Source organism: Marmota monax, unplaced genomic scaffold, assembly GCF_021218885.2.
Source record: "Marmota monax isolate L192 unplaced genomic scaffold, Marmota_monax_Labrador192_F-V1.1 WCK01_AAM20220418_F8-fsc00097, whole genome shotgun sequence".
Classification (NCBI taxonomy): Eukaryota; Metazoa; Chordata; class Mammalia; order Rodentia; family Sciuridae; genus Marmota; species Marmota monax.
Genome location: NW_026694162.1, coordinates 3,026,802 through 3,039,258, shown reverse-complemented (window position 1 = coordinate 3,039,258; position 12,457 = coordinate 3,026,802). Strand labels below are relative to the sequence as shown.

Below are 12,457 nucleotides of genomic sequence, written 5' to 3'. Positions count from 1 at the left end.
CCCAGATAGACTTTCAATAAGAAATGCAAAGAGTAGATACAAAATGAGGCAATGTGCTTCTTTAACTGTCTTTCTTGGTTAGTCCCTCAGAGAGCTTAATGAAATACCAAATAAATGATTACTCTTGTTACAGAACTACTCCAAAGTATGTGTTTATAAGGAGCTTTAGAAAGATTTAAATCCTGACAGAAACAAGTGAAGTCAGTTTGCTGAAAGATTCTTTTATTCTATGAGAAAATGATGGGTGCAATTCCGTGGAACCAACATCTGTTAACTTAGAGAAATTATTTTTTTTTCTTTTTAAAAGTAAATGAAAAACCCCTTTGAATTATTTATATATTAATTTAATTTTTGAAAACAAAATTCATAGGGTCCGCTTTGTCCTATTCAACTATAAATGCTATATACGTTTACAAACCAAAAGGAAACAGATAGTACAGACATTTCAATGAAATCTTTCAAAGAATAAAACTGCTTTTCAATCCACTGTATTTTCGAAGCTGATTATCATCAAGCCCAGATGAAAGCTGTAAACCAAAAACCATGTTTCTTTAATAGAAAAAGAATGTACAGAATAAAGTAACATTTTAAAATGTATCTTCACTCAGTTGAAATTTTAGTATAAACCTGTGTATCAAGTTGCTTCCCATTATTTATTCTACTTTAAAAATATATACAACTATCATATTCAAATATGTATTCTGAGTCATATGCCCAAACATAAATACTTGGGAAATTCAAACTGCTGCAACAAATTATGAAAGAATTAAAAAAAAAAAAAATGAGCTGCAGACTATGTAGTAGGAGGAAGAAAATAAAATGTTATTTAGCATTTATGTCTTGGATATGTATTTTTAAATTTATATTTACATACCCAGTTAATTAGATAGCTGTCAAAATTTAGTCAGCTATGGAGAGATTAGACTAACACTCAACTATTTTCAACAAGATAACAGGGGCGATTTCAAAAACTTTAATATATCTCAATAGTTCCATCAAAAATGGTGATAATAGTCTGATATCATGAAGTTTGGAGAGGCACAGGTTAAATGAGTGCACTATCTATGCCAAACTTGGCAAGATCTATACCTGACTCTGTTTAATTATTGTGTAAGTATCAAAGCCATTAGAGTGCATGGGCAACCAGAAAATGTCATTTTATATATATCCATACTTATCAATCACATTAACATTAGTGCTCAAAACTTCCATATCTAAACATGAAGGGATGCTTACAAAGCTGAAGGACAACTTTGACACAAGAACCTGAATAAAAATAAATCTGCAAAACTTCTCTTCTTAATCCATTGATAAATTTTGTTTAAGGAATAGCTACTTGGTCTTTAAGAATATTAAAGGGTTGAAAACATGTTCACCCCTTTCTACACTGTGACATCTGATATTAGCAAGCATGATAACTTGAATTCATTTTGTTCTTACATGCAGAAGTGTATATATATATATATATACTTATATATATACTTATATACATATATAAGTATTTATATGTGTGTGTATATATATATGCATTTTAAGTCATCTTAGAATTAAGAGTCAGCATCTAGTCAGTAATGGTTAAGTGACTAGAACTGTTATTCAATCAATGTTCTATGGTATCACATATCAAAGTCTACAATATGACAGTCTTGTTTAGTAGTTATCACTTTGGGTGAAGAAGGGAGGCACAGAAGAAAAACAATTGCAATTTTTGTTTTTTAAACACCAGAAAATCCTTAAATAGCTACACAATTTTGCATTGTCTTGTATTCTATTCTGAAATATTTGGAAAAAAGTCTTTATTTCAATTAGCTTAATCCATACATGTTATAAGATACAAACAGTCTAAAACCTATATTGTAAAGAATGAGCTATTTCTCATTAAATGAAGATCAATAAAAATTATTAAATAGAACACACACATAGCATTCTCAATTTTAAATCATTTTAGGGTTGCTAACCAGAGATTATAGAAACAAAATGTGTAAAACAAAAAGGAAAGCAAAGATAGGGAAAAAAAAAAAAAAAACAAACAAACTTCTCAGTGCATCACACCTATGAGGATAAAATATATGGCACTTATGTGATACTAAATTACAATTGTCAATTTAAGCTGGAAATGACTTGAAGACATTAAAGCCACAAAAGGGTAGGTACTAGTCAATTAAACTTTTTTCTTAGTAAAAGCACTGGAAATGTAATGAGTGCAGATAACTCACTACAAATTTTCCTGTTTCATTTGCCCCCACTGTAGTGTCTCAAATTATTCTACCATTACAACATTCTCATCTTTAAAGTCTGTATAAACTCTATTTTGCTACAGAAACCACTGTTTGAAGTGTAAGAATGCCTTTATATAAAAAAAGAAAACCATATATAGAGCTAGTTATAAATCACAGAATAAACCCCAAAACAAAAATCTGATATTTTTACAAGCTAGTGAGAAATAAATTATACTATGATATATCAATTAAAAATTGTATCAATGTTAACTAACATTTCTATGGTAGATTTTTTCCCCCCATAAAATTAAGCAGTGCAGAATAGGGCTTGGGCTACAGTTAATCACATTTGGTTTTCTTAAAAACAACTTTATTCACTATAAACAATTTAAAGGCAGTTTTCTCCCTCCATAACACATGTAGAGATTAAATTTAAGGTTTTTAAAATATCAACTACCTATAAGAAAAGTACTTTTAAATGGCTAAAAGGAATCAAAATACCAAAGTTTAGTGTGTGAAGAGTAGATACAAACAACCAAGAAAAAAAAGTAGGTCATTGGTGTTGAGTATTTAACATGAATAGCCCAAAGTAAGTTCCAAAGTTTTTCCATCTTTACAAATTAAAAAAGGTGTCCTTTCCACAGTTTGGGGATATGCATTGTACATCTCTCCCAACAATTGCATGAGTAAAATTTTAAAATGTTGCCAATATTAAGTTCTTCAGTACCTAAAATTAGAGGACAGTAATATTACAGTGGCAATGGTGCATCAACTCTTAAAAAGTAGTTATGATCCAACACGAGTTGTGGTGGTTCTTTTATCTGAGAAAAAGCTTTTCAGAAGAAATACCTGCCCTATGCTAACCACCAGAAGAATGAGGGCTTCTCCTACTGACCAATAGGCCACTCTTGTATTTAGATCTTCTGCTCGACTTCGGCCTTGAGCTTCTCTCAATCGGAAATGAGTCTGATAGTCAATGACAGACTTGAGAGCTTCATGAATGGAAACACAGGCAGACTCCATCTAAAGAGAAATATTTTCAGTTAGTATATTTAGTACTTTCTATACACTCCATATCTAGCATATTCATCTTAACTTTCAATTTGATCTCAATTCCTCATTATATTAACAATCTCATAAACTGGCACTCAATCTTTCACTCACTTTTACCTCAGCTGTCCTGGCAATGTAACTCTTCTACTCATTCCCCCAACGACCAACTGTAAGCCTAGAGATACTATGAAGCAGTTGTCTATCCCTAACACAGGTGTGGTGTTAGTAAGGTGGTAGACTGAATACTAAGTTAACAACCAGAAATACTTACTAGCTAAGGTTGGTAGCTATAGACTTCCAAGCTCAAATTCTTCAAAGAATTAGGAAGAATAGCATAAAAACAGATTGAGTTCATCAAAGTTATTTAAAATATTTGTGTCTAATTTTTTTTATACCAGGGTTTAATATTTTTTTATTGCTTAAAACTTTAATCCAGTGATGAAACACATACTTTATTACTATTTTATTTCACAAACCATGTATTAAGAATTAAAAAAAATCTGAATTTGCCTTAATTCTAATTAAGGTATGCAGAGATGAGAAAGTAATTTAAACATTTAATAAAGTTCTACCAATGAAAGTATGACAGGAATAATTATAAAAAATTCAATTAAAGGTGCTTTAAAAATGTGAGAAAGTATAATGTTGACAAATTGGATTTATCTATTAGAATACTCATATGTTTTTGTTGTTCTTGTTCTGTTGAGGTCCCTAGGAATAAAAAATTACCAAAACTGTTCTAAAACAAGTAACCTCTAAGGACAGAGAAAGAGGTGCTTCTAGCATTTCTTTGCTTTCTATGAATTCTCAAAATGAAATGTAGTTCAAGGGTTCTGCACTTGGCAAGTACAAATAAAAGCAAGGATTTGACACAAATTCAGAATGTGTAAAATCCTTCTGAATCCTCTCCAGGAATTTGGATTAAGAACTGCCAGAGTAGAGAAAAATCACAGACATTAAGGAACTAAGTTACATGAATTCATATAATTTTTGAGATGTGCAGGATTTTTTTTTTTACACTTTTAAAGTGGAAATTTTCATACATATTCAAAAGTACAAAGAATAGTACAATGAACTCCATATCAGTAATTATTAACACAGAGCTAATCTTGTTTCATCTATATTCTCCCCACCTATTTTCCTCAATCATTTTAAGCAAATCCCAGATATTTTATCATTGCAGCTACAAATATTTTTACACTTCAGTTCTAAAAGATAACACTTAAAAAACCTCTCAAAAGTAACTCCAATGGCATTACACATAATTGAAAATAGTTCTAGCAAGTCAATAAATGCAAATTTGCTTTCAAATTTCCTCTAATATCTCAAAGTTATTTTCAAATTGGAGTTCAAATAAGGTCAACACCAGTTTTTAAAGTTTCTTTAACCTTTAGTTTCTTTTCCTTTGTTATCTATTTGTTTCCTTTGTTATCTATTTGTTGAAGAAACTGGGTAGAGGACCTATGGTATTTCCCACTTCCTGGATTCTGCTGATTGCATTCCCATGATGTTCTCTTATCTTCTGTAATTACTGAAAATTGACAGGTGGAGTTGGAGACTTGATGGAATTTAGGTGTAATGTTCTGAGCAGGGAACTCCTCATAATGTTGTATACTTCTTATAGCACATGATCACAATGTACATAATGTTGATTTTTTCTCCACTGGAGAATGACCATTAGATTTAAGTGATATCAGTTCAATCCATCCATTACAAAGTTTCTTATCAGCCTTTCATCTTATGATTTTAGCAGTGCCTGCCTATTCTAGATCTATTGCATTATTAATGGATAACAAATGGTGAGAGTGAAATTCATTCATTTATTCTCCACTTATTAGCTGAGATTTTTCTCAATTTTAAAGTATAAATAATTGCTATATGAGTAACCCTACTATATGAAATTTACTAGCTTTTTGAAAGTAGAAAAATGAGACAAAGATTAAAAATGTGATACGAATAAAGGAGGCTAAACTGCTTTACAGTAAAGCACTCATTTCCTATTTACCCGCTTAAGTTTATAGAATAGCTACTTTCTTATGTAAGTTAAAATTCACTAAAAACTAGATATAGGTTAAGCTATAAACAATAATCCCAAGGAAAAAATCAGTTTACTAAGCAAAGTGCCTTTCACACAGAATCCTAAAGAGAACTTTATAAAAATAAGAGCATTTGAATGTATCTTGTTAATGCTTACACTAGGTTTATGAATTAAAGCACATATAAAAATTTATACATTTTTCTAACTGCCTCTATCACCTGGACGTTAGCAAGAGACTCAATAGAATTTCTAAACGCGGAGTTTAACAAATACGTGGCAAATAATTTCTTCTGATAACTTATTAAGTTACCTTTTAGATATAATCTAAGCTTATACTGTATTTGAACTGGAAATAAAACTTCTCATCACCTAAGCAATATCTACTCACTGGCTTTAAATTTCTTTCACTATCTTTCTCTTATTAACCTTTTTAAAAAACAAAATCAAATTTACCTTCAATAACTATTGTTAGATGATTTATAATTAATCTTCAACATTTTATCTTAAGTTATAGCAAATTTATTTTGAGTAAGTATGATATAGACTACTGTGTGGTATATTTACATATTAATTTAGGCATCATTTTGCTTCCTATTACACCAACCTACCAAGGTATTCACAGGTACAGAAAATGCATCAGAACACTGAGTAGCCTTCCTAAGATTCCTTTACTATTGATGTTTCTATCTTAGTGACTGTAATGGTTTAGATCTTAAATATTCCCCAAAAGTCCATAGGCTAAACGCTTGATTGCCAGTCTGTGGTGCTACTGGGAGGTGATGGAACCTTTAGGAGATAGGGGCTTAGTGGGAGGAAGTTAGGTCACCGGGGCATGCCTTTGAAGGAGATATTGGAACCTAGGTCCCTTACCCTTTTTCATTTTGCTTCCTAGCTGCCATGAAGTAAGCAGCTTTGCTTTGACAAGTGCTCCCAGTTATGATATTCTGTCTCTCCACATGCCCCCCCCCCCCCAAAAAAAAATAGTACAGTCAGCAACCATGGAGAGAAATCTCTGAAACAGGGAGCTAATATAAACCTTTTCTCCTTTTATCTCAAGATATTTTGTTTCAACAATGGAAAACTAACAATAATCTCTTATTTTAATGCTTCTTCCTTTCTTTACACTTAAATGTTCATAAAAATCTTAACATTGATTTTCTACATAAAATATGAAGCTGTCTGTGAAATGACTAATCTACCTTAAGAATTAAGTTTCAAAGATTGTGTTAAAATGTCAAAATTCTATATTCACCAATGAATTCATGCATGATATTAAGTTACAATTTACTTCTTTTTTTTAAACATATCAACATTATTTTGCTAACTTTTAATTTACCTGGGTAAGAGCACTGACTCGGTTCTCACTAGGAAACAAAGGTGGGTCTTCTCCAACTTGAAAATCAAAATATACGGTTTTATGTGTGAAAGTAGAAAATTCATTGCTGAAGCAAAACTTATATGTTCCATTTTTGGAAGCTGTAAAGGTGAAACTATCATACTGTTTCTTCATCTCTTTGTATAACACTTTACCATCAGGATCTTCTAATCGACAATCTACATCATAATGACCGCCAGTAATCACCTATGAGAGAGAGAAAAAAAATCACTGCAACTCATGAGCTTGAGAAATTAGCCAGGTTTCCTGTTAAGATGGTAATAAGGTTATGTATGGGCAAAGGACTTTCTCTGTCAAAGACAATTTTACAGTTTTTAATTTTCATCAGTGGATGAAACTTGAAAGGAGATTTCAATTAAATTAAAGCTTTATAGAAACTGCCCTTTAAACTACTCAGACAACTGTGCTAGTAAATATGAGTCGAACATATCACTTAATTTAGAAAGAAGTGATGAGGAAGAGGCATTAGGTTTGAGAGTTCCTAACTACCATGAGCCTAGGTGAACAAGCTTGTTATTTTTAAGCTTCAACTCTCCTGGTTAACATAATATTTACATTCTACATCCTTATAACAAAGAGGTCAAATTTGGACTTCAAAGAAAGATCTGCTATTTATGTGACCTTTCATCACTAAAGAGAGGTGACAACTAATTGAACTATGTTACAGGATCATTTTGATAATAAAATTATGTACTTAGGGAATTGTAAAAATATGTAAATATTTACATATGAAATGTTTTGAGATTAAAAAAGTGTCTCATCAAGTGGGCATTTATCACACCCCAAAAAAGTCAATAATCTTTTCTCCAGGCAAAAATAATGACTTCATTTTGATATAATCAATTATTCATCCTCAATCATTATATTTTGAGTAATCAAATACATACATAAAAACTGTATAGTATCAAAACTGATCATTACTCCACCTTTCTTTCATCATAACAAACAAATAATCCTATTCCAGTTAATAGTACCCTATTAAACCTCTCTGGTCACCTATGATTGGAACTGCAGATCATCCCAAACTTAAGTGTTCCTACCTGTCCAAACAATGACAGAAATTTCTTGATCTTACTGCCTCTTTCAAATTTGTCCCATTCCTTTTATTTATTTATTTATTTATTTATTTATGTTAGTTTTCAGCAGACACAACATCTTTGTTTGTATGTGGTGCTGAGGATCGAACCTGGGCCGCACGCATGCCAGGTGAGTGCGCTACCGCTTGAGCCACATCCCCAGCCCCTGTCCCATTCCTAATCCACAATACGCTGTTGTTATAATTTCCTAAAAGGTCTTTCCACAATCTAATCTCTTCTCCCCCTAACTCTGGGTTTTTTGCTTTGGCCTTACTCCCATTTTGGGCTGTAATGTAGCAGGGGCTATGCTGTCCTTGCACTTAGTACTCATTTAGAAACCTTTTGACAATTCACATGGCCTACCAAAAATCCCAACCTGTTTAATGGTGTACCATTCTCCTGTTCCTCCTGTAGCCTTGGCATCTCTTTTGTTCATAACCTTGCTCGTTCTGTGTTCCTAAAATACCAGACTACCAGAAGTTCTCTGAACTTTTGCTTCACATCTGCACTGACAGTGGCATTTCAATAACATTTGTTTACTCAAGAATGCTTGCAAATAGATAGTTTACTACAGGTAAAGAGTACAATACAAAACATCATTGACAAAGGCTGTCTGGAGAGGTCAGGTGTGGGCTCCTTTTCTTCCCCGTGAGGTCTGTAGTCAAGATCTCTCTCAGATCAGGAACTATTCTAAAGTGCAAACAATACCTCAGAGCCAGGGAACCCAAAATAGAATGTAGGCTGGGTTTTTAAATACTCTGTTACATAGGCAGGCATATTCTTACTAAGCAAACAGTCTCAATAATAGCCTTTGGCGGGGGAGGGGGCAGTCCTCAAAGAAACCCAGTGCAAATCATCTATCTTGTTGATATGAAAAAATAAAAAATGTTGACAAACTGATACAAATCACCCACAAAGCCCTGAGACCCACATTTACAAAGCAAAACTATTACTATTCAGTGTATTGCAGTACCGCATACAAATTTTGTGTAAGAGTTCAGGCTAATTTCAGGCCTGCTAGAACTCTCAGAAATACATCTGCCTAGAGTGCCCCTTTCTCCTTCCTCTGTCATATCATAGAGCATTTAAATTCTATTTATCCTTCTAGACTTAGCCAAACATCAGCTCCTCAATTAAATTTCCCTTAATGTTCCTTCTGCTCTCTGCCATTGTTCTACCTTGTACACACTTTTATTTTGGCATTTATATAACTCTAATTGTCTATGAAAGCTCTTTGAGGTCAAAGTAACTCTTATCAGGGCTGAGCATGTGGCTCAAGCGGTAGTGCACTCGCCTGGCATGCGTGCGGCCCAGGTTCAATCCTCAGCACCACATACAAACAAAAGATGTTGTGTCCGCCAAAAACTAAAAAATAAATAAAATATTTTTTAAAAAGTAACTCTTATCTTTGTGAGGTAATATAATAAAATAGTTAAAAGTTTAACCTGGGATTGTACAATTGCTTCTGTTGCTTTTAAGTTTGGTGACTTTGGGTCTTATCCAATCTATGCCTGAGTCTCACCAATAAAACAAGAATAAAAACTCTATTTCACATCAAGATTTCCTGCTGGATGTGGTGGCACACACCTGTAATCCCAGCTGCTCAGGAGGCTGAGACAGAAGGATCATGAGTTCAAAGCCAGCTTTAGGGGAGGCTGGGAATATAGCTCAGTTGGTAGAGTGCTTGCCTTGCATGCACAAGGCCCTGGGTTCAATCCCCAGCACCACCAAACAAACAAAAAACCCCCAAAACAAAGCCAGCCTCAGCAATTTAGTGAGGCACTAAGCAACTCAGTGAGACCTTGTCTCTAAATAAAATACAAACTAGGCCTGGGATGTGGCTCAGTGGTTGAGTGCCTCGGAGTTCAATTCCTGGTAACCCCTCAAAAAAAAAAAATTTCTTGAGAATTAACAAATACACCTAAACACTTGGCATACTATATACACATAACAGATGCTAATTTGTTAGCTCTAATAGCATCCTCAACATATAGACAACATCTATATATATATGCATTCAAGAAATGTTTATTAAATTCAAAATAAAGGAAATTTTAGATTACACTTATAGTACAATTCCTGCTATCTTCTTTTTTGTCTCCTGGTCTTAATCCATAAAGTGAAGCAAGCCTAAGAGTTATCCTTAGCCTCTTCTCCCTCAAGCACTATAGCCAAATCATTACCAAGTCCTACTGATTTTACCTATTATTACATTATCTCCAATCCTTTCATTTTACTCCTTCCCCACTGCTACCACTCTAATCTAAGCCTCTATCAGTTCTTGCCTGGACATCACAGTCTCCTCATTAGCCTTACAGGTCTTCTCTGAAACACCTTACCCACCCTTTCTACCTTACTTAAGTTATAATCCATGCATCCTATGTTGATCATATTTTCACTCCTCTATCCTACCTCAACATCACTGAACTACTTAAAACCCTCTGATGGCATCTCATATTACTAAGTAAAACTAAAAAACCCAACATGACCAGCAAGACTCTACATGTTCAGGCCCCTGCTGAACTCCCTTCCTTTGGCTCTTTATTCCTGACCATAATGACCTCTCTGTGGTTCTCAAATTCTCTAGGTTCACTCCTATCATAAGTTATTTCCATCTCTCTTATCAAAGTATTTACAACTCATTCTTTAAAGTTCACCATTAAAATTATTTTCTAAAGGAGCCTTCCATGATTCCAAAGACTAGATCACATATTCCTTATTTCCTGCTCTTAAAATACACTAAATGGGGCACAGGGGCACAAGCCTGTAATTCCAACTTGGAAGGCTGAAGCAGGAAAATTGCCAAGTTCCACGCCACAGCTTGGGAAACTTAGCAAGACCCTGTCTCAAAATAAAAAATAAAAAAGGAGGGGGATGTAGCTCAGGAATAGAGTGCCACTGGGTTCAATCCCCAGTACCACCACAGCAACATCACCACCAACACCAAAAACCAAGTTTGTGAATAGGCAGGTACTAATTAAAAAGGGTAGGATGAGAGGGGAATAAAAAAATGATGACAGCAATCCTAAGTCATTTCTGTATCACCAGGACTTAACCCTCAATAGCTGCTAAAATGCTAAATGAGCCTATGAGTGAAAATTGAAACATTAGTTTTACTCAACTAAAGACATCACATTCTGTTGACTAAAGTTCCTTTTTTTTTTTTTTAACACAATCCCGAAGATGAGAAGGGGCCTCTAATTTATTACAATTTTTTTCTACACCTTTTGCGGATGCTTCTAATGGAGTTCTTAGAATGAGAGAAATGCATTAACCAAGAGTCCTAATATCACCGGAAAAACTGAAAAACAATGAAATAAATACTGGCAGCACCTCAAATCCGATTAAAGTGGAGGTGTAAATTAGAGTGGGTGATTGACATCGGGCATTTTAGAGCAGGTATTGCTTTTTTTTTTTTTTTAAGGAAATCTTTTAAGAAAGTAAGTTCAATAGGCTTTAAAATGAAGGACACAGAAGAATGGGCAAAAAAAGTCACAGCTAGCGGAAGCATTTCTGGAATTCACATATCTTAATATCCGGTCTTAAATGTCTCCTGTCCAAGGTTTAGAAAAGGAAAGCCAAATGCCCTGCATCAGCTACCTAGAGGTGATTCTTGAACTAGCCAAAGAACGGAGAAACGCGGACAGGAGGGAGGCACCCCTGCAGGTTACAGTCGCGACCCAGGAGCCGCGGCGAGCTGGGGCGCGGGGCCTCTCAGGCCCGTGGTACCTGGAACTCGAGGGTGCACTTGGTGCCCTGTGCTATGTCCTCGTAGAAGCACTGCTTGGCGTTGTCCGGCAGCTCGAAGGTAATTTCGGAGGCGCCGCCGGGCCCCGTAACCAGCAGCAGTAGCAGCGCGAGAAGCCAGCAGCCCCAACGGCCGGCGGCAGCCGCCCAGCCTTGCGCAGACCCCGGCCGTGGCATCCCGAGACGGCGGCGGCCTCGACGGAGCTGCGCTGAGACGCGGGGTCAGGTCTGCGCGGAATCACCGCGCGCGGCAGGCCTCAGTCCGAGGCGCCCTCAGAGGACGCACGCAAGAGCCGTCTCGAGTATCAGGGAGGTGTGGGGTGACAGCAAGCCGCCGGATTCGGAAGAGGGGCGCGAAGGGGCTGGGCCACGGTCAAAGAACCACCCGGAGAGTAAGGAGAAAGCCTTCAGAGAAACAGCGGAAAAGGCCTGAGATGGCCGGAAGTGGGAGTAAGGGCTTGAAGGGAAGGGGCGGGGCCTGAGGCACCTGCTCCAGCGACCCGGATGTGTTCTCAAAGGAGGAAAGGCACTGGAGTGTGTACGTGGAAGCCCGGGAGGCGTCCTCGGTGCCTTCGCTGCAACTCGGGACGAGGGGCGGGGCCATCGTAGTAAATGGGTGGGGAGGGGCCAAGAGAGGGGGTAGGGCCGACCATTGCATTGGAGGTGCCCGTCGGGGTACCGCTCAACTTTCAGGAAGCAAGTAATTATGTGCTACTGGGTTTTGAGTGTCAGGGAAGCTCTGAGTGAAGCTCTGAGGCTGGTAGTAGAGCGCTTTGCAATTTGCAGAGTTTTCCTATAAGTAATAATTAATGTTTTAAGTACGTAGCCTGGCAAAGACTGCAGACTGCGAGGGTTCTAATTCTTGCTCTCTACCTCCTGGCCATCTAACCTTGGGCCGGTTGCTTAAACACTCTGCCTCAGTCTTTGC

At 36.1% G+C, this 12,457-nt stretch overlaps 1 protein-coding gene across 1 annotated transcript; it reads right to left on the bottom strand.

Annotated features, from left to right (window-relative positions):
• Positions 1–205: 205 nt before the first annotated feature.
• Positions 206–11,993, bottom strand: Tmed7 (transmembrane p24 trafficking protein 7). Its single transcript, XM_046465834.2, has 3 exons — positions 11,512–11,993; positions 6,647–6,892; positions 206–3,242 (listed from the first exon to the last, which is right to left on the bottom strand). The coding sequence occupies exons 1-3, from the start codon at positions 11,704–11,706 to the stop codon at positions 3,006–3,008; spliced, it is 678 nt and encodes a 225-aa protein (XP_046321790.1). The 5' UTR covers positions 11,707–11,993; the 3' UTR covers positions 206–3,005.
• Positions 11,994–12,457: the final 464 nt, after the last annotated feature.